This window comes from Muntiacus reevesi, chromosome 20 (genome assembly GCF_963930625.1).
Source record: "Muntiacus reevesi chromosome 20, mMunRee1.1, whole genome shotgun sequence".
Taxonomy (NCBI): domain Eukaryota; kingdom Metazoa; phylum Chordata; class Mammalia; order Artiodactyla; family Cervidae; genus Muntiacus; species Muntiacus reevesi.
Window position 1 is genome coordinate 28225812 of NC_089268.1, and position 23987 is coordinate 28249798.

General features: G+C 49.1%; 2 protein-coding genes across 3 annotated transcripts; both read left to right on the forward strand.

Annotated features, from left to right (window-relative positions):
• The first annotated feature begins 10997 nt into the window (after nucleotides 1-10997).
• FKBPL (FKBP prolyl isomerase like) lies at nucleotides 10998-12954 on the forward strand. Of its 2 annotated transcripts, XM_065912423.1 has the most exons (4): nucleotides 10998-11143; nucleotides 11259-11426; nucleotides 11669-12105; nucleotides 12313-12954. In XM_065912423.1, exons 2-4 carry the CDS (start codon nucleotides 11381-11383, stop codon nucleotides 12778-12780), a joined length of 951 nt encoding a protein of 316 aa, XP_065768495.1. In that variant the 5' UTR covers nucleotides 10998-11143; nucleotides 11259-11380; the 3' UTR covers nucleotides 12781-12954. The 2 variants fall into 2 exon arrangements, with proteins under 2 accessions (XP_065768495.1, XP_065768494.1); XM_065912422.1 differs by having other exon boundaries at nucleotides 11669-12954.
• A 361-nt stretch (nucleotides 12955-13315) lies between these two features.
• ATF6B (activating transcription factor 6 beta) lies at nucleotides 13316-23170 on the forward strand. The gene is made up of 18 exons (XM_065912999.1): nucleotides 13316-13419; nucleotides 13794-13873; nucleotides 14015-14093; nucleotides 14348-14439; nucleotides 14970-15105; nucleotides 17909-17994; nucleotides 18135-18270; nucleotides 18357-18488; nucleotides 18647-18780; nucleotides 19418-19603; nucleotides 19694-19785; nucleotides 20248-20427; nucleotides 20805-20912; nucleotides 21094-21175; nucleotides 21347-21417; nucleotides 21624-21735; nucleotides 21875-21959; nucleotides 22468-23170. Exons 1-18 carry the CDS (start codon nucleotides 13338-13340, stop codon nucleotides 22716-22718), a joined length of 2124 nt encoding a protein of 707 aa, XP_065769071.1. The 5' UTR covers nucleotides 13316-13337; the 3' UTR covers nucleotides 22719-23170.
• Nucleotides 23171-23987: the final 817 nt, after the last annotated feature.

A 23987-nucleotide genomic window follows, 5' to 3' on the forward strand; every position in this document is an offset into this window, starting at 1 on the left:
TTGCACTTCCTCACTACCTACTCACCACCTCCAACCCCACCCTCCCCTCTCTCACCTCCGTTCAATAGGGTCAGAAATGTCTAACCTTCATATCCACTGCTTCTTAACCCTTTGGAATATGCTTCCAATCCAAACTTTACTGAAATGTTTTTTTCAAATAGTATTCAATGACCCGAAGTTACCAGGAGCCAAAACCCATGGTATTTTCACAGTACACTGCCTCTCTGAACCCTTCCATGTTTGCCCCTTCACCCTGGATTCCCCACTTTCCCAGGTTCAGGGATATATTACCTCCTCCCCCTCTACCTACACACAAACCTCACTTCATCCTTCCTCCTCTCTCCCCGCCTTTTTTTTTTTTTCCCCTCCTGTGCTTTAAGCATCTATATATGGACTTTTTTTTCCCCTTCTCTGAGAATTTCCCTTGAAAAATCTCATCCACTCCACATTCAGACCTCATTTGTAACCAAATGCTTCTTTGCTACAGACCGAATGTTTGTGTTTCCTCAAAATTCATCTATTGAACCCTAATCCCCAGTGTGATAGTGTGGCATTTGGGAGATGATTAGGTTTTGAGGGTAGGCCCTCATGGATGGGATTAGTGCTCTTATAAAAGAGACCCCAGAGGGACTTCCCTGGTGGTCCAGTGGTTAAGTTACCACACTTCCAAGGCAGGGGATATGGGTTTGATCCCTGGCCTGGGAACTAAAATCCCACATGTCCCGTGGCATGGTCAAAAGATTTTTTTTTTAAATTTTTTAATTAATAAAAGATCCTCAGAGAGTTCCCTTACCATTCCACCATGTGAGGACATAGCTAGAAGGTACTCTGTGAACCAAAAGAAGCTCTCACTAGACACTGAATCTGCCAGCACCTTGCTCTTGGAATTTCCAGCCTCCAGGACTTGAGAAATTGACTTCTGCTGTTTATAAGATAGCCAGTTTATGGTATTCTGTTAACAGTCCAAGTTGAGTAGAACACTCTCCAAACTCTGTACTTATAAGCATTCCTCTGGTGTCTGTGGAACATGTGGACTATGTGTGAAAGTCGCTCAGTCTGATTCTTTGCGACCTGGAATTCTCCAGGCAACAATACTAGAGTGGGTTGCCATTTCCTCCTCCAGGGAAGCTTCCCAACCCAGGGGTTGAACCTAGGTCTCCTGCATGATAGGCGGATTCTTTAGAGTCTGAGTTACCAGGGAAGCAATGCAGCCGTCCTCTAAACTCAGCTGGTTCCAAACCAAACAGATAAAATGCCACTGAAAACCAGCTGTCTCCCTCTGTAGACAGCACCAAATCCCCAGTGCCCTTCCTTATTTGAAAACTTGATGCCTGTTCCACCTCCTTCCTGCCTTTACTTGTGGTGAGCTGTTAAGCCCAGTCAGTTCTGCCATCATGATGTCTTTTGAATCTGTAATTTTCCCCACTTCTTGCTGGAAAAATGACCTCATCTAGGATCATTATGACATTTCCCCTAATAGGTCTCCCTCTTTGCTACCTCTTCCTACTCCAGGTCTCCCTTGACACTGTTGTCGGGTTATCCTCCCTAAACACGCTTTTTACAAACTCTTAACATGCTCCTCAAAAGCCCTTCAAGATTCCCTCTTGCTTACTCAACTGTTCACAAAATTTTAATCTGGCCTTTGACCTCTCCCATAATTTGAAATTATCCAGCTTTCTGTGGAACCAAACTGTATTATTCATCATGCCCACCTCCAGATCTTTATTTACCCAGCTGTCCTCAAATCTAGGAGCTCTTTCTCTAATATTTGCCTGTTACAAACCAAATTGTTTGCTGCTTGCCATGTGTTTCAGACCACATCTAAGCTTAAGCTCATGATATTTTCCCTCTTTTCACATCTGCTTCTCCACTTGGCCAAAATGTACCAATCCTTCAAAGCTCAGATCAATTCACTCCTTAACTGCAGCAAGAAGGAATCTCTCGGGACTTCCCTGATGGTCCCGTGGTTAAGAATCCAGTTGCAAAAAAAAAAAAAAAAAAAAAAAATCCAGTTGCCAATGCAGGGGACACAGGTTCAACCCCAGGTCTGGGAAGATTCCATATGCCACAGAGCAACTAAAGCCCATGCCCCATGACTACTGAACCTGCATGCTAAAACTACTGCAGCCGGTGTGCCGAGAGCCTGTGCTCAGCAACAAGAGAAGCCAACTTAATGAGAAGTCTGTGCACTGCAGTGAAGGGTAGCCCCACTCACTGCAACTAGAGAAATCCCTCAAGCAGCAACAAGGATCCAGCCCAACCAAAAATAAATAATTTTTTTAAAAACTGAGTATAAGTTGTCTTAAAAAAAAATAATAAAGCAGTGGGTTTCTAAACACAGCTCCAGGCATTCCTTGAAGTCATGATTCTTGCCTCTGGCAATACATTATAGTCATCTGGGGAGCATTTAAAAAGCCCAAAGCCCAGGTCACATTCTAAACCAATTAAATCACCATCTCTTGGGTCTCAGGCATCAATATTTTTAAAGACATCCCCAGGTGATTCCAAATCCAACTCTGTCTGCACCATACCTGCACCTAAGTGCTGAATATGTCTGGGGAAAAATGCACAGTCATACCAGCTAGTCTCACTTCCTTTGAGTCTTCAGGGTGGCCTGCAAGCCTGCATTTTCCCACATTTCCCGAATCTGAGATCACAGTTTCACAAGATGAAGACCTTCCTTCCTATCTCAGTGAGAAAATAGAAACTCTCAGAAGAGAACCCCCTCTGGTCCCAGCTCCAAATCTACCAGGCCACATGCATCTCTGTTGAATTCAGTGACTTCCCCTTGTTACTGCAGAGAAGCTGACCTGTTCCCCAGTCCCCACCCTATGTGGGCACTAGGATCCCAGCCTTCTCACCTACACAGAAATGGAACTCTTGAAATGATCCCCTATCTCTCTCACATAATCAGTTTTCCCCTCATTACTGAAACATTCCATCACCATACAAACATGCTATAATTATATAGCTCATCTTTGAGAAGAAGGGAAAAATAAATTCTTTTGTTACTAACCTATATAGTAAAAGCACAAAATTCAGAATAGTGGTTAGTCCATGACAAGAGGAGAATTCTTTTTTTTTTAATTGAAATATAGTTGATTTACAATGTTGTGTTAATTTCTGCTGTGCTGCAAAGTGATTCAGTTACACATATATGTGTGCTTAGTTGCTCAGTCAGGTCTGACTATTTGCAACCCCATGGACTGGGACCTGCCAGACTCCTCTTTCCATAGGGATTCTCCAGGCAAGAATACTGGAGTGGATTGCCATGTCCTCCTCCCAACCCAGGGATCAAACTCAGGTCTCCCGCATTGCAGGCGGATTCTTTACCATCTGAGCTACCAGGGAATCCCTACACACACACACAAACACACACATATTATTCTTAATATTCTTTTCCATTAAGGTTTGTCATAGAATACTGAATATAATTCCCTATGCTATACAGTAGGACCTTGTTTATCTATTCTATATATAATAGTTTGCAGCTGCTAATCCCAAATTCCCACTCCATCCCTCTCCCAACCACCCATCCCATCCAGGAGAATTCTGATTGGAAAGAGATACATAGGGAGCTTCAACAATAGCCAGAAGATTTTAGTCCTTAAGCTGAAAGAGGTTTAATTACTTTAGAATATGTATGGTTGAGGAAGTCTGGTCTAGAACCATTAGCAACATTTGACACAGTTGATCACTTCCTCCTTGAAGTGCTTTCTTCACTTTGAACACTCTTTCTGGATCCAGCTTAAGAAAGTATACACTAGCTCCTTATTTGCAACTTCTCAGCCTTCATCCACTCTTTCAAACTCCTAAATAAAAGAGGGCTCAGGCCTCTGCCCTTGGCCCTCTGCTCTACCTTGATCCAAACTCCTGTGCTGCTGTTGTTTCTTGGCTAGCCCTTTAATTGGATTTTCTGCTTTTATTTTTGACTTACGTAGTCCTTCCTTCATGCTGAAACCAGAGTGATCTTTTAAATTACCAGATCACTCACCTTGCTCAAACCCTCTGATGGCTCCCAGTCATACTCAGAACAAAACCTTTACCTTGGCCTACCTGACCTGGCTTCTCCCCGCCTCTCTGATTTCATCCTCTCCTACTCTTTTCCTCACTTACTCTGATTCATCCACTCTGGCCCCATTATTCTTCTAGCAGCTATGATTTAATATAAAAATATAATTTCTTCTTGCCTCAGGGCCTCTGCGTTTGTGTCTTTCTCACCCTGGATACTGTTCCTTCAGATATCTGCCTGCCTGCTCCCTGACATCATTCATATCTTTGAACAAATATCATCTTTACAAGAAGGCTTTCTCTCATCATTTGATTAAAAACAGCGTCATCTAGACTTCCCTGATGGTCCAGTGGTTAAGATGTCTCACTGCCACTGCAAGAGATGCAGTTTCGATCCCTGGTCAGGAACTGAATAAGTAGCTCATGAAATTGTGTGAGAAGAAATGAGGTAATACACAAAAGACACATAGAGCAATATCTGGTAGCATTGTGGTCATAATGCATGGTCACACACTGGTACACAGCATCTTTCATAATTTAACATTTTATTATGGAAAAGGCTGCCCTTCACTGCCTCACCTTGCCTGAAAACCCTACCTATAAGGGAAGCACAAGCCAAATAGCTTGGAAGCAGAGAAGAGAGAGGAACTATTTTGACATAAATCCCAGCAGAACTAAAAAACTAAAGCTAAACAGAAGGGAAAATTTATTTAGCCTTTGGAAAACTAGAACTTTTGTCTCCTATTTTGATGATAAATGACAGAGAATAAGTGCAGCATATGGATCCATGTGATGAGTATGGAGTGCAGGGGAATGTGAGGGGTGTAAAAACTTTCAGGCAGCTTGATGCCTGGTGACAGTATAAAGAGATGCTGAAATTGACAAGCTGGAGATGAATAACACAGATGTAAAGCAGTTTTCCTTTCCTTTTATCTCCTATCTTGTGCGGCTTCCTCCACCTGCGGTAAATCAATCTCTGCATGTCCAAATTATGGCCATCTTCCCCGGTGGCTTGGACGGTAAAGAATTTGCCTGTAGTGCAGGAGACCTGGGTTCGATCCCTGGGTCAGAAATATTCTATGGAGAAGGGAATGGCAATCCACTCCAGTATTCTTGCCCGGTGAATTCCATTAGCAGAGGATCCTAGTGGGCTACAGTCCATGCAGTCGCAAAGAGTTGGATACAACTAACACTTTCCAAGGCTCAACCCTTTGAAGTCCTTTTCAGATCACCTCCAGTTGGAAATAACTTCCCTGCCACTTGTCACTTTTTGCCTTTCATCTGGAGGTTTTGTCAACTATAACTCTTTACCCTTGTTACATGGGGAGTTCTGTATTTACCTCCATGGCTCACTGACTAATCTTGAGTATTCAGTAAAGATTACTGAATAAATAAAAGAATTGTTACCCCAAAACTGGGTTCATCTCTTGGTGGGTGTTGATCCAAAAGCCCCAACCAGCCAAGGACTGGTAGGAGGAAGTATTTACTACTTATAGCAGGTAAGGAGAACACTGGGGATCTTTCCCAAAGTTGTGTCTTTTTGAACAGCAAAACCGAGAAAGTTTTCAGGTAAGGGTACCTGCATACTCGTGAAGGGACGTGGGCATAGTATGCATATTCTTTTCTTTTAAAAAAAATTTATTTCTTAATTTATTTTTGGCTGGGTTGGATCCTCATTGCTGTGTGGGCTTTTCTTTAGTTGTGGCAAGTGGCAGCTACTCTCTAGTTACAATGCACAGGCTTCTCATTGCAGTGGTTTCCCTTGTTGTGGAGCACAGGCTCTAGGGCACACGGACTTCAGTAGTTGCGGCTCCTAATCTCCAGGACACAGGCTTGGTAATTGTGGCACATGGCTTACTTGCTCTGAAGCATGTGGGATCTTCCCAGATCAGGGATCAAACTTGTGTTTCCTGCATTGGCAGGCAGATTCTTTTCCACTGAGCCACCAGGGAAGCCCTGTTATTTATACTCTTGAAAGGGACTGAACAGAGGAGAATTCAGTATAGAATTGGGGCAAAGGTCAACAGAGTTCAAGTTTTAGTTGACTGAAGTCATGAAGGTCAGAAGCATCAGCATCCTTCAGGTACTAGTTGATCTGGCTGTTGAGCACATGTGAGGGATGTTGAATTCTGCAAAGTAGCTCAAGAAAGTGCTTCTGGCTAATTCATATCATTGAAACAGACTGGAAGTCTTTATGATTGATTTATTCTTTGCTATTGTTACTTCTCTTGCCTGGTAATGAGGTAGGCTCATGATGAGTTCCTGGGCTGGTGTCTGTCAAGTGGAGTAAAATTCAAGCTTTGTTCTCACCTAGACACTCCGAGGACAAAACTGGTGGCAAAAGCTGAGCTCTGCTAAAGAGATAAAGTGCCCACTCTTGAGGTCAAGGAAGACTTCCCTGTCTGCACATGCGCAGGAAGGCTTCTTGGGAGTTGAAAAGGGAGGAGGCCTCATCCCATAATAAGTGTGGAAATGCACGCACAGACCTCTGTGGTGGGAGCTATCTTAGCAAAGAGCTGTACATGCATCTTGATAAGTGTCCAAGGACCAGTCAGGTGTAAGGAAAGAGACAAGACAATTGGTCAAATGTAAACAAAGAGCCAGAAGGACTATCCTATATAAGTAATTAACTCACCTCTTTCTTACATGCTCCTCACTCAGGACCCCTGCATTCCTCTTTGAGTATGTATTTCTGCCTTGCTTCCGTCTTAAATAAACAGACTGCTTCCCTCTGTGTGATCTCCCAGTGTTGTGCTGTCTCTCTAACTTTGTATCTGTTTTTATAGTTTTGGCCTCCTTGAAACATTCTTGCTTTCAAAAGGGGATAAAGAGCCAGGGTCACTTTGCTTCTAATCTCTAGCCTGTGCTGGTCTGGTGGCTAGGGTTCTTTCTCATCTAGATTCAGTTCAGTTCAGTTCAGTTGCTCAGTCATGTCCGACTCTTTGTGACCCCATGAATCACAGCACACCAGGCCTCCCTGTCCATCACCAACCCCCGGAGTTTACTCAAACTCATGCCCATCGAGTCGGTGATGCCATCAAGCCATCTCATCCTCTGTCGCCCCCTTCTCCTCCTGCCCCCAATCCCTCCCAGCATCAGGATCTTTTCCAATGAGTCAACTCTTTGCATGAGGTGGCCAAAGTACAGATTACCCAGGTTCAATTCCTGGGCAGAGAACTAAGATCTGTCTTTAGGACCACTCACTGCTGCCTCTCTGAGGTCATTAACAGTCATTGTTCTCGTAAGATCATTATTACTGAGACTTGTTCAAGGGCAAGCATTATGGCCAGGCTTAGATCACAAAATGTCTTGGGCCTAAAGTGGCTTCTCTTATGTTAAAAAGCTGTTACCTGATTCTTTTCTTCTGGGGACCACCCTCCTCTATCTGCTTACAGAATGGAACTTCACCTATTAGAGGGCTCTGTGTGTGTGTTAAGACAACATGTAACAACAATCAGTTCACAAGTTACCTTGCACCAGCTCCTGAACCTCTCTCTCTTTGCAGTCTCCCATCAGACCAGGTCTTTATTTATTTATTGACCTCAGCAGAGCAGCATGTGGAATCTTATTTTCCCAGGGATTGAACCTGTGCCCCTTGCATAGGGGGAGTCTTAACCACTGGACCATCAGGGAATTCCCAGGATTAAATCTCTAATGAAGGTAAAACAATGCCTTTATGGGGTCAGGCAAGGAGAGCAGTAGAATAAGGCCAGATCTTCTGAGATCCAATGATCTCTAGACAGGCCTGGGGATATAATCCTCCAGGCTTGTTTCTCTTCTCTTTTTTCATTCCTTAGTGACTATCTCCAGAGAACTGAGCCCTAGAATATAGGATGCGAGGGTAGGGGAACTGAGAGAGAGCAAGTAGTGTGTCCGTCAACATTCATGTTGTAACGATTTAGGGGGACGGCCGATACTATTTCCCATTTCTGAGTCTTCACATCTTGACCCCTTCCTAGGCCTGTGCTTCCCAAGCTGAGAACAGGGGGGATTTACAGATCCATGAATGTCTTTTCTGGGGACTTTTCAGTCCTCTTATGAAACTTAAATTTTGCATTTTCATTTTAATGGGTCATCTTTTTAAAAATAAAAATATTTTCTTCCTGGGTGATTTTGATTACTATCTTTAGCGGTCTGGGGGCTTTGTTGGTGTATTTGCTTGTTTTCAACCTTTTTTTTCTTTTTGGTGAAGTCGAACAGCTCTTAGTTCCCTCACCAGGAAATAAACCCATGACCCCTGCACTGAGAGCTTGGAGTCTTAACCACTGAACCACTAGGGAAGTCCCTTATGTTTGTTTTTTACATATAGTCACAATGATGACAAGGGACCGCCCAAAGAGACAAAGTTAAACTTCTAATTCAGTGTTTCTCAGTATGTGGTCTATTGTTGCGTTCTCAGAGGTTCAGTTCTAACTCATTCTTTAAATGGTAACAAAAATGTCTCATCCTTGGGACTTCCTAACAGTAAGGGTAGTTAAGATTCTGCACTTCCAATGCAGAGGTATGAGTTCAGTTCCTGGTTGGGGAACTAAGATCCCAAAATACTCCGAGGCTCAACCAAAAGGAAAAAAGTCTCAGCCTCAAGGGATATTCCCTCACCCCTCATTCACTCTCAAAGCATCTCTCACTTCATACAACTTATTCTCCATGCCCCAACTATAAGGTCCATGAAAATAGGGACTGTCTGTCTCATTCATTTATGTATCCCCAGTTCCTAGCATCCTGTCTAGAACATAGGAGGTGCTCAATAGATATTTATTGAATGAATGAATGGAGGAGATGAAACACAAACGAAATAGGGGCACTTTATTCAGCTCGCAGAGAGACAGTCTGACCCAGTCCACCTGTCAATGGCTGCAGAAAAGAAATTAAAACATTCCCTCCTATTTTAAAGAAAAATGGCCTTTTTACTTTACTTCCTCATCTCCTCTCCCTCTCTGTTCTATAAAACAAACTGGCATCTAGACCCCGATAAGATGGTTATTTTGAGACATTAGTCTGCCATCTTCTTGGTCTGCTACTTTCCAAATAAGGTCTGCTTTCCTTGCCTCAAAAAAAAAAAAAAGAAAAGAAAAGAAATAGAGACAAGGCCCATGCTTTGTGGAATCTGTTGGAACTGAAACATATACACACAAAACAGTAAGAGACCATTACAAAGCAATACATTTGTAGCAGAGTAGTTTTTTTTTTAATTGAGAGAAGCTAATCTCTGAAGGGTCATTGGAGTGGACCTTGCAATTAAGGCACACATAATAACAAATTAGCAAACTTTGTCCAGGGATCAGAATGTAATCAAATCCTCTGTGACTGATTCTAGACTTTCTGTCTTTCCTAGAAATTCCTGAAATGGAACAGGGAGGGAGAAAAAGGTAGATCAGCTTTCAAAAGGAACATAAGGATTCCAAGAATCAGAGTATTTAGCCTTAGTTGAAGTGGACTAAGGTTACACTAGCACAGAACCTAGTAATAAAGCTTGAAGGGAAAAAAGGTCTAATTTAGTGATCTGAGACTCAACACAAAATGAATGGAGAGGGCTGTTTTGACACAGTCTGTGGCTAATGATGACATTACTTCCCCTCCTGGCTGTCCTGGCATGGTCCTTTAGTCTGGGACACAATTGTGAACTGAACAATTGCAAACTGAAGAGGGAGCCAAAGTGAAAACTAAGAATGGAATTCTCCTTCCCTGAAGAGCTGTCATAGCCTGCCTGTGCAGGGAGCTGGACGAGCAAGCCTGAATCACAATAGGGACCTACATGTTTTATTAGGAAGAGGCGGACCAGTTTTTCCACTGATATGTCCAGTGGATCAGGTTATACTAGTTATACATGTAAAACACTGGAGTAGGAAATGGCAACCCACGCCAGTATTCTTGCCTGTAAAGTTCCATGGACAGAGGAGCCAGGCTGGCTGCAGTCCATGGGGTCACAAAAGAGTCGGACATGACTGAGGATGTATGCATAAACAAAATACTTGAACAAACTAAAAGGACACAGACTAAAAGGTCAAAAGAACAGGATGAGGTTATTCTGCTGCTGCTGCTAAGTCACTTCAGTCGTGTCCGACTCTGTACAACCTCATAGACAACAGCCCATCACGCTCACCCGTCCCTGGGATTCTCCAGGCAAGAACACTGGAGTGGGCTGCCATTTCCTTCTCCAATGCATGAAAGTGAAAAGTGAAAGTGAAGTCGCTCAGTCGTGTCCGACTCCCAGCGACCTCATGGATTGCAGCCTACCAGGCTCCTCCATCCATGGGATTTTCCAGGCAAGAGTACTGGAGTGGGGTGCCATTGCTTCTCCGGAGGTTGTTCTAGCATCACACTATTCAAAGTGTGTGGTCCATGGGACCACCAGCAGCAACATCCAAGAGCTTGTTAGAAATGCAGAGTAGCAGGTCCCACCTTAGACTTCCTAAGTCAGAACATGCATTTAACAAGTTCCCCAGATAATGTGTAGGGTCATCAAAGTTTGAAAAGCACTGTCTATAAGATTCCTTGAGGGAGAAGAGCTCAAAAGGCATTGACGAACTTGAGGCAAAGGTAAGGCAAGTCTCAGCTTGATGGAACCCCAGCCCCCTGCAGAGGAAGCTCGGCATCCTAACCATTGGACTGTTAGGGAATTCCCCCAGGGTTTATTTTGAAGGACCTTGGACAGAACGGGCCACTCAGACCGGGTGTTCTAAATGTAGTGAAAGTCACTCAGTCCTGTCTGATCCTTTGTGACCCCATGGACTGTAACATGCCAGGCTCCTCTGTCCATGGAATTTTCCAGGCAAGCATACTGGAGTGAGTTTCCATTTTCTTCTCCAGGGGATCTTCAAGACCCAGGGATTGAACCCTGGTCTCCTGCATTGCAGGCAGATTCTTTACTGTCTGAGCCAAACGTAGGTATACGTAGCCAAACGTATTAATAGAATAGCACACGTGGTTTTTGGTGGCCAGATAAAAGGACTGGTCACAGCCGCGATCAGTCACCCCAACTCCATCATTCCCCATCATATCCTCTTTGGGCCCAATCTCCCATTCCAGACCTTCTCCAGACTTTGACGCAGCCGTACCTCGCCTAGCTCGGTACGATTTGTCCTAGTCCGGTCGCAAAGGCCTGGAGCTTCTCGGTTGCTGGGGTGTGGCGGTGAGTCAGTGGGGGAAATGATGTAACGTCCAAAAGGCGGGCTTAATCAGACTTCTCCCTCCTCCCGATTGGCTGCCAGGAATTTGACTAGATTCTCTTGTCTCTCGGGCTCCAGGGTTAGCTGTCAGTGTCTCTGCCCAGCTATCCCGTGGCTCCCCTTTCCATCTTCTCCACCTGGGGAAAGACTCCAAGGACGGTACTCAGTAGCACTTGGCTTCGGAAGAAGAGGTGATTTGAATGGTCTGGCTATTGCCATCAGGCAAGGCGCTTCGGCACCCCCCAGGTATTTTTTGACTCGATCGGGTGTCCGTAGTTGCGAATGGCTACCCAAGCCGCAGGGAATTGTGGAACTTGTAGTTCCGAGTTAGTTCGGGGTTGGAGGGGAGACTGGACCCGACAGAGATTCGGGAAGGGGGAAAAAAAAAAAGAGGACTTTGAGGACCGCGGTTCGGGGTCCCAAAAGGACGGAAAAGGAGTCTAAATAAAATTCTGCCAATAGCACTGCTTTGATTTTTTTTAAATCAGGTGCTGACCTGGACTCGGTCCATCCCTTTCTATCCAAAACTGTTTACCCACGGTGGAAGGGGCCAGGCACCCAAATGGATACACCACCAGTCATTTCAATGGGAGAGAAGGACAGCTGTCACCCGCAACAGCAAAGGGAAAAGAACCTTGAATTACCTACTCAGATTAGGCAGCATCCGCGAGACTCTCCTACGGAAATCCTTGAACTGGGAGTGAGCCCAGATCCAGCTAGCCAAATTCTAGAGAATCCTCAGGAAACTGAAAAACTGGCCGCTGAACTTGAAAGAGACTCTGCTAAGTCTCATGGGTCAGCCAACGCGATGTCAGAGCCCCTTCATGCTTCTGATCTCTGGTACTGTCCTGACGGCAGCTTTGTGAAGAAGATCGTAGTCCGTGGCCACGGCTTGGACAAACCCAAGCTGGGCTCCCGCTGCAGGGTACAAGCTTCTGGATTTCCTTTGGGGTCAGGGCTGCCAGAGGGCTGGACAGAGCTAACTGTGGGGTTAGGCCCATGGAGGCAGGAAACTTGGGGGGAGATCATAGAGAAATGCTTGGAGTCCATGTGTCAAGGCGAGGAGGCAGAGCTTCAGCTCCCTGGGCGCTCTGGACTTCCTGTCAGGCTCACACTGGCCTCCTTCACTCAGGGTCGAGACTCCTGGGAGCTGGAGGACACCGAGAAGGAGGCCTTGGCCAGAGAAGAACGTGCAAGGGGCACAGAATTATTTCGAGCGGGGAATCCGGAAGGAGCTGCCCGATGCTATGCACGGGCTCTTCGGCTGCTGCTGACCTTACCCCCACCTGGCCCTCCGGAACGAACTGTCCTTCACGCCAACCTGGCTGCCTGTCAGTTGCTGCTAGGGCAGCCCCAGTTGGCGGCCCAAAGTTGTGACCGGGTGCTGGAGCGGGAGCCTGGCCACATAAAGGCGTTGTACCGAAGGGGCGTTGCCCAGGCTGCTCTTGGAAACCTGGAAAAAGCAATGGCTGACCTCAAGAAGGTGTTGGCCATAGACCCCAAAAACCGGGCAGCCCAGGAGGAGCTGGGAAAGGTGATCATTCAGGGGAAGAAACAGGATGCAGGGCTGGCTCAAGGACTGCGCAAGATGTTTGGCTGATTAATAAGTTAAACCTTAAAAGAGACAGGAACCTGTGAAGTGTGGTCTTATGCTGTGAGATTTGGTGGGGACCAAGGGAGAGTTGCACCATATCCCACTCCAAGCTTCTGCCTTCCTAAGGGAGGTAGCTGTGGTCTCAGCGTCCCTTTTAACCATTAAAAAGCTATATAATCACGTGTGCTATGTTTTGGGGGGGCTTGTCCATCTCCGAAGATAAATCGATGAGCTAAACTTCTAAATTTAGGACTGGCTGGGGCAGAGAGCGGAACTCCAAAGCCTGAAAGCCACACTTCCTAGGCGCTTTCAGGCGTTCTGTTTGGCGCATGCGCAAACCTCACAGTCCCGTACTGTGGAAGCGTTAGCGTCCTGCCGCGCTCCCATTGGCCCAACCTGTACACGGCCGCTTCTATTGACGCCTGTGCTCAGTACCCAGGTCTCTTACTGGTCGGTAGGACTTCCGGGACGCCCCTTCCCTTTTTAAGAGTCTATTGATTCGTTGATGATGGGGAAGAGGCGGGCCTTGGGGACCGTCTCATGGTTGGGGGGCGGGGGGAAAGATGGCGGAGCTGATGCTCCTCAGCGAGATTGCGGACCCGACACGCTTTTTCACCGACAACTTGCTGAGCCCGGAGGACTGGGGTGCGCGGAGTGAGGCGCCTCAGGGAAGGGATAGGGCTGTGGCCTGCTGTGCCCCTGAGGCACGTTGGAGGAAGCGGAGGCTCGAAGAGGAAGATTGGGCAAATACAGAATCGATCGTCTAAAGAAGGGCGGAACAGGGGGGCTAGTTGTGCTTTGGGGGATGCGGGAGTCGGGGAAAACCTCCGCTCCCGCGGAAATGTGGAATTGTTCCGGGATTGGGGAAGGAGGGACTGAAGTTCTTTAGCTATATCACTTTTCAAGTGGGCGGGCGGTGGGTCTGGCCGAGCTGAACCAATGAGGGATGGGGCGAGGGCTCTGTGAGGATCTGAAGTTTGCGCTACCGGCCGATCCCCGACCCTCCGCACCTCTTGCAGACAGCACTTTGTACGCCGGCTTGGATGAAGTGGCCGAGGAGCAGACGCAGCTCTTCCGTTGTCCTGAGCAGGATGTCCCGGTATCGCTCCCCAAGCCTTGTCTCACCGTTGGTGGGTGGGAGTGGTCCCAGAACCGGGACTCCATTCCCAAGCCAGCGCTCAGCTGGAGCACCCCTTCATCCTCACACTTCTGCCTTCTAATACCCGGCCCCCTTGTACAGTTTGGCAGCAGCTGCCTGGACTTGGGGATGGACGTCAGCCCTCCTGAACCCCCCTGGGACTCTCTTCCTATCTTCCCAGGTAAGATACCCTTTGTGATTCCCTCATCCTTTCAGAAACCCTCATCTTCCCATTGTTTCCCAGAAACTGTGCAGTTCCTCTTATCCTCAAGCCTCCTCCACCTGAGTGCCTGTGTACTCCTCTCCGCCTTTGGCCCCTGAAATGTGCTCCTTCTCCCTTGCCCAGTGAGGGGTTTTTACTCCATGTCCTCGGGCGCTTTTTGGTCTCTTGTCAGGCTCCGCTTCGTGGTTATTTTCTAGCCCCTTTTCCTCCAGATCTCCAGGTGAAGTCTGAGCCATCCTCCCCCTGCTCTTCCTCCTCCCTCAGCTCTGAATCATCGCATCTTTCCACAGAGCCCTCCAGCCAGGTGAGAGTCATCTCCCTCCTACTCTCTGTGGCAGGGACTCGTTCCCTTGCCTTCATCTATTGATGCTAAGGGAATGATGTGTGGGCTGCAGGTCTTGGAGTGGAGGGGGGAGGTTCTTTTCTACCTTTGCCATTTTTTTAATATCTTCATTTTTTTTACTTTTCCACTCGATTGTCTAGAGTCAAAGATGGAGTTTTTTAATATATAGAGAAATGTGGCAGCCATTGCAGGGTAGGGGGACAGGAAAGAAGAGAGTTGTTAACTGCTGAGAATTGTGGAACTGTTCTTGTCCCAGTTGTCCACTGCAATATTTGAAATCATGAGACTTTATCCACCTTCCTAGGAATAAAATAGAGAAGAAGGGGCCAGACACCGCTTAGCAAGATGCTGACTACCATTCAAACCAGAATGTCAAGTAACTGGTGGTTTGTAAGCTCTAAGGCTTCTGTCCTGGCTTTTACTCTCAACACGTCCTTTTTGTTTTCTTTCTTGTTTCTGTCCCCCCCTGCTTCACCCTCACTCTTACCCAGGCCCCTGGTGTAGGGGAGATGCTGGTTGTGAAGTCAGAGTCCTTGGCACCCCCACTCTGCCTCCTGGGAGATGATCCAACATCCCCATTTGAAACCATCCAGATCAATGTCAGCCCCACCTCTGATGATCCTTCAGGTAATAATAGCCTGCATCATCCCTAGGCTTTACCAAGATAGAGTGTGTGTGTGTGTGTGTGAGTGTGTGAGTGAAGAGGGAGTGCAGTCAGCGGGACGAGGAGGAGAAGGTGGGGAGGGGAGATGGCAGATAACCAGGAGGGAGGCCAGGAGCAGGAGGGAGGATTTCAGGAAATCACAGTAAGGGCAGCACTGAAGAGATGGGAATAATTTTTCTTTCTTTTCTTGTTTCTGTTGCTTTTCATATTTAAAAACTTGCAGACAGTTTAGGGCATATTTATATATGTGACTTTCCCTCCAAAGGTTTTATTATTAAAAAATTTTCAAGCATACAGAAAAGTTGGAATACCATATACCTGCTCCTGCATTCTACAAGTAGCATTATTTGTGCTGTTTCTAGACGTGTTACTGAGTTTATTACTCTTGCATGTTTATTCAGCAAGATTTATTGAGCACCTACTCCATGCCAGATACTGGACAGGGTGCTGGAGTTGCAAAGATGAAGTCTTACCACCTCACTGACTTAAGGATCCCATACTATAATGTGGGAGAAAGACAACTAAAGTATGGTAATTCTAGGGTAGAGATTATCACAGGGTGCCATGAAAGCTCATAAGAGGGGGCATCTCACCCAACTGGGGATAGATTAAGAATGTACTCATGGAGGAGGGGTTTCCTGAGCTGAGTTTTGAAAGATAGACTGAAATTAGCCAGAAGAAGACTGTAGGGACTAGTGTGTTTATAAGGAACCTGCATCTCTTTTGAGTGGATGTAAGGAGGGGGAGTAGGGAAGGACCAGGAGATTCAGAGGCTTTCAAGGCCAGGTAGGAACCCTGCTTAGGGACTCTTAGCTTTTTCCCTGTGGGCAGTTCTGTGCCTTTGAAGAGTCAGGCAGGAGAACAGTGTGATTAGGAAGATGACTCTGGTGGCAAAGTAGACACTGGACTGCAGAAACTCAGGACCAGAGGCAAAAGGAGGACCAAGAAAGAGGTCCATGCAGTTAGTCAGGTAAGACACTCAGAGAAGAAGGCAAATTTGAGAAAGAGTGAATTAGAATGGATGAGTGCAGTGACCTCCTGGGCATTGAAGATGAGTAGGGGTGAAAGAACGTGCCTGGGTTTCTGACAAAGGCAGCCACCCTATGGGTGAGGGTACCAATCGCTGGATAGTGACTGTAGGAGCAGGAGCCTCCTGGCAGGGAGCATAATGAATTCAGTGTGGGACTTGTTGATTGTTGCTTTCAAGGTGACTTCAGGGTTTCTTAACACTACCTCCCCTTGGTTGAAGTTCAGCCAGAAGCTTGAAGACAAGAGAGCCACTTATGTTTTCCTCCTGGGCCTCAGAGCAGGGCAGGGGAGGGTGGGGAGGGATTTGGAGGGACAAACAGCTCATATCCAGCATATGATTAAGTATTACAAAGAGGAGAAACAAAATTAGGATTGAAAAGCCTATACCAGTGAAAAGATTGTTGATGATTTTGCAAAGGATAGTGTTCTTGGAGTCAGATTCTCCGCTAATATAAAGGTATTTTTTGAGAGCCTGTACTTTACCTGGGCTCCCCAGGTAGCGCTAGTGGTAAAGAACCTGCATGCCAAATACAGGAGACTTAAGAGATGTGGGTTCAGTCCTTGGGTCAGGAAGATCCCCTGTAGGAGGGCATGGCAACCCACTCCAGTATTCTTGCCTAGAGAATCCCATGGACAGAGGAGCCTGGAGGGCTACAGTCCATGGGGTCACAAAGAGTCTGACCTGACTGAAATGACTTATCATGCAGGCACCCATGCACTTTACCCATCCCTTTGATAGACATGAAGCACAAGACCTAGTCCTTGCTTTTGGAGAGTCTCATGAGGGTTAACGCGTGGTTAAATAGCTCAGAGCGTGATCACCTCTGTGGAGAGGTTCTGGATGGCTGGTGGACAAGGAAGGAAGGAGATAAACTTCTCACTGAATTTCTCTTTGTTCCCTTGGGATCTTATATGACTGTATTACCTATTGAAATAGACTTGAGATTTTAAAATAGCAATATTGGTAATCATATAATTAAGTATCAAAATCCAAGCTATGAACCAGAGGTAGTAGTGGACCATTGACCTTGGGGCTGAATCTGGCCTTCAGCTAGGTTTACCTCCATGGGGCAATCAGCAAGTCTTACAGATAGATTTAATAGAGGCTGTGAAGGCTCAGAGGTGACTGAGCTTTGAAGGCTAATGGTAGGAAGGGGATCTGTATAAAGGGACAAACAGTGAGCCCTGTGTTAAGGCCAGTTGAATTTGGGTGAATGGAGGGGCGTGAGAATGGAAGTGACCAGCAGGCAGCTTTGGAGTCATAATCTGGGCGCAGGGGAGCAGTCAAGGGTAGAGATGCAGGCCGGGCAGTTGTCAGCGTGACGATGCATGATCGTGTTGGGCCAGGATGTGGAAATCCAGCCAGACAGGGATTTGGGCCCATGAGAATGCAACGGAATCCCCCTGTGTGGACCTCCACCATGTGAATGAACAAGGTGTGTGAGGAAGAAAGGGGCAGCTGACGCGCATGGACAGCCTTGAGTGAATGGCAGTGGTGGAAACAGCTGAGGGGCCAAGGAAGGAGAAGGGAGTCCTTTCTGAGAAAAGAGGTCGGAGGAGAGGCAGTAGGTTAGCAGCTCCAGTCCCCCTCCTCTGGATTGCCCTCCTGAGCCAGAAATAGTTTTACTTCCAGGTACAAGGGGAAGTGACTGTGTCTCCCATTTCCGCGTCTTAGCCCTCTTCCCCTTCAGTGTTTATCTGACACCCAGCTCTCTGTCTCATCCTGCCATCCCCCAGATGTTCAGATTAAGATAGAGCCTGTCTCTCCATCTTCCTCCATCAACTCGGAGGCTCCCCTGCTCTCTGCGGAGTCCCCCAGCCAGGTGAGCATGCACTCTGCTCCTCCCTCCAGCACACGGGTGAGTTCCTCCTGACTCTCAGAGGTGTGAGGGCTTTCTCTTCTTCGGCTCCTCCTCCTCAGCACTCTTCCTGATTCACATGTCTTCTGGAATGCCCCATGTAGGCTTTCATAGGAGAGGAGGTCCTGGAAGTGAAGACAGAGTCCCCATCCCCTCAGGGGTGTCTCCTGCGGGATGTCCCCGGCCCCCCTCCTGGAGCTGTCCAGATCAGCATGGGCCTGTCCTCTGATGGCTCCTCAGGTAATGAGTCTCCTGACACCTGAGGTCCCTGGCCAGAGGCCTGTTGTCCTGACATCCCTTCCTTCTTTCCTTTCACCTTCCTTCAGCCAAAGCCTTGCCCACCCGGAAGCCACCACTACAGCCCAAACCTGTGGTGATAACCACTGTCCCAATGCCACCGAGAGCTGTGCCTCCCAGCACCACCGTCCTCTTGCAGCCCCTTGTCCAGCCACCCCCAGGTACTGAAGGAGGGGAGGAGGCAGCCTGGGCTGATCTCCTCAGGGAGCTCACAGCCATCTGGCGTCCTGACCTTTGGGTGCTCAGGTGTGGGTGTGGACATGAGGAAACCACCTGACTTCCAGCTCTCAGACCTCCCTCTCCTGTCCACTTGCCCCAGTGTCCCCAGTTGTCCTCATCCAAGGTACTATTCGAGTCCAGCCTGAGGGACCAACCCCTCCTACTCCACGGCCCGAGAGGAAGAGCATTGTTCCAGCCCCTATGCCTGGGAACTCCTGCCCACCTGAGGTGGATGTAAGTTATTTACTGGGGAGAGGAGGAGGAAGGCTTAGTAATGGGGAGGGGAGAGAACTGTGGAGTGAGAAGGGAGCAAAACAGTGAGCAGGCAGGCCCATAAGGTGATCCTCAAGGTCGGAGTGGATCCCTTTTATCAACCCTGTGTAGTTTTAGGATCCTCAGGTTTGCTGCCCCTGCAGATGGAGAAGTGGGAGTGGTCTTAGTAAATCAAAGCCAGAGGAGTCATCCTGTGTTATAGAAGAGGGAGGCTGCTTCCTTGGGGGAAGCAGGTAAACTGTTCTCTAACTATAGCAAGCTTAAACTTTGGGTCCTAAAAAAGGAGAATCGCAAAGAAGGAAGACCACTCATCAAGGAAAAGAACTGAGGGTCTACCAAGAACCTGGATGGGGAAGTTCCTCCTACAGTCTGACTTCTTGCAGCTCTGAGGCACAGGAGTAGGAAGTGGTGGAGAGAAGGGCCCCTTCCCTGAAATGTTTTAGCAGAGAGGAAGAACCCCTCTCTGGCTCTGCAGGTAGAGGTTAAGAAGGCAGGAGAGTGGCCCACATGAATTTCGGGTAGTCAGTCCCTGGGGTGGGGAGCGTGTTTCCCCTTCCACACCCTGCTTTCACTCTCCCTCTGACCCTCCGGTGCCCAGGCCAAGCTGCTGAAGCGGCAGCAGCGGATGATCAAGAACCGCGAGTCAGCCTGCCAGTCCCGCAGGAAGAAGAAAGAGTACCTGCAGGGGCTGGAAGCCCGGCTGCAGGCTGTGCTGGCCGACAACCAGCAGCTCCGGCGGGAGAATGCTGCCCTCCGCCGGCGGCTGGAGGCCCTGCTGACTGAGGTGAGACCCGGGAGGCCTGGGGAGACCCGTAGGAGTGTGGGCTCCCTGGGATGACTCACCCTCTCCTGCCTCTCTCTCTCTGCATCTTAGAACAGCGAGCTCAAGTTAGGGTCTGGAAACAGGAAGGTGGTCTGCATCATGGTCTTCCTTCTCTTCATCGCTTTCAACTTTGGGCCTGTGAGGTGAGACCTTCCTTGTCTGCCCAGAACCTTCTGGGTGGAGCCCACCTGTCGGCCGCTTGATTGCCTCTTCGGCACAGTCCCTTTGATTACTTGCACACAGACAGCTCTGGTGTCCTTGGCACTGATGGTGTAGCTAGCTAGTCCCTAGTCCCTTCATGTTCCATCGTTTCATAACGGGTCATAAATGGTATGTCCCGGAGGAGATGGTCGTGAGAACATTGATAAACATAGTGACTATATTAAGTGCTTACTGAGTTTTGGGCCCTCGGTCAAGCACTCTCCTTTTCTAGTGTTTTCTGGCTCTATGAGTGGGGCTTGTTCTCAATCCATCTTGCAGATGAAGAGAGTCAGTCTTGTAGCACAAATTGGAACCAGGCAGGCTATCTGCAGAGCCCTCCCTCTTACCCAGGCCCTCAGTTAAGCTGGAATTCTTCCTCGTGCTCCATCCTTTTCTGTTCACAGCATCAGTGAGCCTCCTCCGGCTTCCATCTCTCCTCTGATGACCAGAGGGGAGTCTCGACCCAGGAGACACTTGCTGGAGTTCTCGGCACAAGAGCCAGTTCATGGAGCCGAGCCCCCCCAGCATCCCCTCCAGGACCCTGAGGAGCCCCAGCCCAGCCCCGTGGGCCACCCAAGTTTCAGGTGAGGAGAGGACCCTCTCTCTTTTAGGGGTGCTGAGTGTGTCTTCTCCCCTAAAGTTACTTTTCCTTTTTGAGGGGTAGCTGGGTTTCCCAGTTGAATCTGCTTGCCCAGTGCAGGAGACCCAAGAGACATGCATTCAATCCCTGGGTTGGAGAAGATCCCTTGGAGAAGGGAATGGCAACCGACTCCAATATTCTTGCCTGGAAAACTCCATGGATAGAGGAGCCTGGAGGGCTACGGCCAGTGGGTTCACACAGGGTCAGACATGACTGAGCACGCACACAGCAACAAAGTTGTTCTCATGCCAGCGTGGCCTTTCCTGTTGATGGGGCAGCATTGGGCACCCTGGGTCATGCCCCCTCTCTGCCTCACTCCAGGAACCTGACAGCCTTCCCCGGGGACACCCGGGAGCTGCTGCTGAGAGACCTGGACCAGCTCTTCCTCTCCTCGGATTGCCGGCACTTCAACCGAACCGAGTCCCTGAGGTGAGGGGGGTTCGTGACTGGGGCATCCTCCCTGTGTCCCGAGGCCCCTCCCCGATGGTGTGGCTGACCTTGTGTGCTGAAGCGCCAGCTCCCCGTGCCCTCCCCTTCCCTCCAATGTGTGGGGCAGAAGAGTGGGCGTCTTGGCCCGGCATGGAGGTGTCCCCCTCCTCTGCTTCCCCAGGCTTGCCGACGAGCTGAGTGGCTGGGTCCAGCGCCACCAGAGAGGCCGGCGGAAGACACCCCAGAGAGCCCAGGAGAAACAGGTAGGAGGGGGTGGGGCTGGTTCAGGGAAGGCCACTTGAAAACAAGGGCTAAACATCCTAGGGATTGTAAGTGGTTTGGGGTGGTGTGAGGTGGTGTCAGTTTGTAGGGGCCGTCTGTCTCTTCCCTTTTCCCTTCATCCTCTTCAAATCCTTAGATACTTCTCCTTCCAGAAGTCTCAGCTGCGGAAGAAGTCACCTCCAGTTAAAGCAGTCCCCACCCAACCCCCTGGGCCCCCAGAAAGGTGAGACTTGAAGAGGATCCTTATTTATTAAGTGAGGTTACATTCTAAAAGAGCCGTCCTGTGTGTGTCATCATTACCCCCAGGGCATTATGCTTCCCACATCCCCTGGGGGTCTCCTGTCTCCCTCTCACCCTCTCCCCTCTTCCCTAGTGGAAACTGGTCCCTGGGCTTGGTTCCTCGCCAATCCCATTTTCCTACCTGTCCAGGGATTCTGTGGGCCAGCTGCAGCTGTATCGCCAACCAGACCGTTCGCAGCCTGAGTTCCTAGATGCAATTGACCGACGGGAAGACACATTTTATGTTGTCTCCTTCCGAAGGGTGAGTTTCTCCTGCGGGCCCCATCCCCTCACCCTGGGTTCCCCAGCAGTCTCTCTGCAGTTCAAGGCTATAGAGCAGGGCCAGGGAGCCTGTCAGCACCTTTTCCTCCACCCTCCCGGCCTGGCCTCTCTGTCCCCAGGACCACTTGCTGCTTCCAGCCATCAGCCACAACAAGACCTCCCGGCCCAAGATGTCCCTGGTGATGCCAGCCATGGCCCCCAATGGTAATTCTTTCCCTGCCCAGTGTGGGGACGGGTCCTGAAATTGAGAAATAAGGAAGTTCCCATGGGGAGATCCAGCATGCAGAGTTGAAGGGGGAAATGACAGGAGCAGGGATTCCAGAGTGATGCTAGATACATGGGTGAGAGGAAGCCAGAAATGGTTGAAGAAAAACAAAATGCAGGAGACTGATGGGAGGAAGATGAGACGTGGGTCCTCCCTAGGTGAAGGTGCTTGGGGCTGTGGGCCGGGGTGGGCAGGGTGGACTGGGAACCTGCCAGAATCTTACTCCTTTTTTTCTTCTTGATGTCCTCTTCTCTGCAACCTTACGTTCATCACCGTCATCCACCCCTACCCCCCACCCCCACCACTTCTTTCTTCTCCCTGCACCAACTCCATCCCTACCTTCTCGTTTAACACCCCCTGGATCTGCCTCCCCTTCACTGCCTGTTCCTCCCTGTCCACCTCTGCGCCTTCCCCTTCTCCTCTCCCTTAACTCTCCCCTTCTTACAGAGACCCTGTCAGGCCGGGGCCCCCCTGGGGACTATGAGGAGATGATGCAGATCGAGTGTGAGGTCATGGATACCAGAGTGATTCACATCAAGACCTCCACAGTGCCCCCCTCGCTCCGAAAACAGCCGTCCTCAACCCCAGGCAATGCCACAGGTGGCCCCTTGCCAGCTTCTGCAGCAGCCAGCCAGGCCCACCAGGCCGCCCATCAGCCCTCTACCTCAATCATCTCTGACCTCTATGACTCACACTGACTTAGAACTGGGGGGTAGGGGTGGGAGCAACCAAGTGGGACTGTTTTGAATTTTCCTGATCCCTGGGCTTGCGGCAATTCGTAAAGGGAAGACAGGGTGTGGGGGTTAAGCACTTATTTGGAGGTGGGTGGAAGTTTTCCACTCTTCTCGCCCCTTTTTTGGAATATAGAACTCCTCTCATTTCTATGAACCCCCCCCAGTCCCTGCTTCTTTCCTTGAGGGTGCTGAATGAGGTTAAGTTTTGGGGTGAGTGGGCCCCGATACACTCTTTATTCTTGTGTTTCTGTATGGGGGGTGGAGGTGGGAATTTAGTCCCCAGGCGGGACAAGGGAAGTTTTTACATTTTGAAGCTAGTTCCTGGTTGTCGAGGAGGCACGGCAGAGGGAGGTCAGGTGGATGTATGGGCATATCTTCTTTTTTATTATTAAATAAACAATTTGGAGGGAGTTGAAGGTATGGTGCCTGCCTTGTGATGGGTCATTTGGGGGAACGTGGCTGCTGTAGGGCCAGGGTGTCAGAGAGCCGAACACTGAGGACAAGGCTGGCTCTGGGGTGGAGTGGGTGTGTGATCACAGACCTCACGTCATCCCCTTCTCCCCAGCCCTGCAACACGCAAGGGTTATGTCTGGTGTCTGTGGGGGAGCGGGGGAGGGATGTCCCATGCTGTGACAGGCTAAAGAGTGCAGATTCTGGAATGTGTCTGAGTAAACAGGAAGGACAGGGGGCCCCACGCCCTTCAGGGTGAACGGGCGGGCGGCCTCCCTGGGTCCCCTGCATTCTAGCAGGTTCTTCCCCCTAGCTTTCCAGGAGGAGCAGCTTGAAAAACAATGGAGCTGGGGCCAGGGGCTGTGAGCCCAGAAAGGAGGAGCCACAGTGGAGAAGGAGGCAGTGTTTGGAGGGAAGAGGGGTGCTGAGAAGCATCTCCTTAGCCCCAAACTGGAGGAAACTGAGACTTGAGGGTCCAGTTGAAAGAAAAGGACAGTTGCGGGGCCAACAGGAAAGGCTGTGCTTTCTAATTAGGAGGAAGGAGAACAGGACAACGGGTGAGGGCCCAAGTCTCCCTCAACCTGGGGGGTTCCCCTCAGGGGCTCCTGTCCAGCAGCACCTTGGACCCGGCCCTGCGGGAGTGTCCTGGGTCAGCGGGAGGACGTGGGCTGGGCCTGGGCCTGGGCTTCACGCCCAGATGACTGGACAGGGGCCACCCGGGCCACAAGCCCAGGCCTGAAAGTGGGGGAAGAACCTCACGTGTTCAGCCAGGCTCCCCTGCTT

What these genes read in the sequence shown, in the direction of transcription:
- ATF6B (XM_065912999.1), top strand. Translation starts at nt 13,338, where the DNA reads ATGGCGGAGCTGATGCTCCTCAGCGAGATTGCGGACCCGACACGCTTT. An exon ending in GTCCTGAGCAGGATGTCCCG is followed by an intron (nt 13,874 to 14,014) that starts GTATCGCTCCCC and finishes CCCCTTGTACAG; the next exon opens with TTTGGCAGCAGCTGCCTGGA. An exon ending in CCCCCTGGGCCCCCAGAAAG is followed by an intron (nt 21,418 to 21,623) that starts GTGAGACTTGAA and finishes CTACCTGTCCAG; the next exon opens with GGATTCTGTGGGCCAGCTGC.
- FKBPL (XM_065912422.1), top strand. Translation starts at nt 11,381, where the DNA reads ATGGTCTGGCTATTGCCATCAGGCAAGGCGCTTCGGCACCCCCCAG. An exon ending in GGCGCTTCGGCACCCCCCAG is followed by an intron (nt 11,427 to 11,668) that starts GTATTTTTTGAC and finishes TTTTTAAATCAG; the next exon opens with GTGCTGACCTGGACTCGGTC.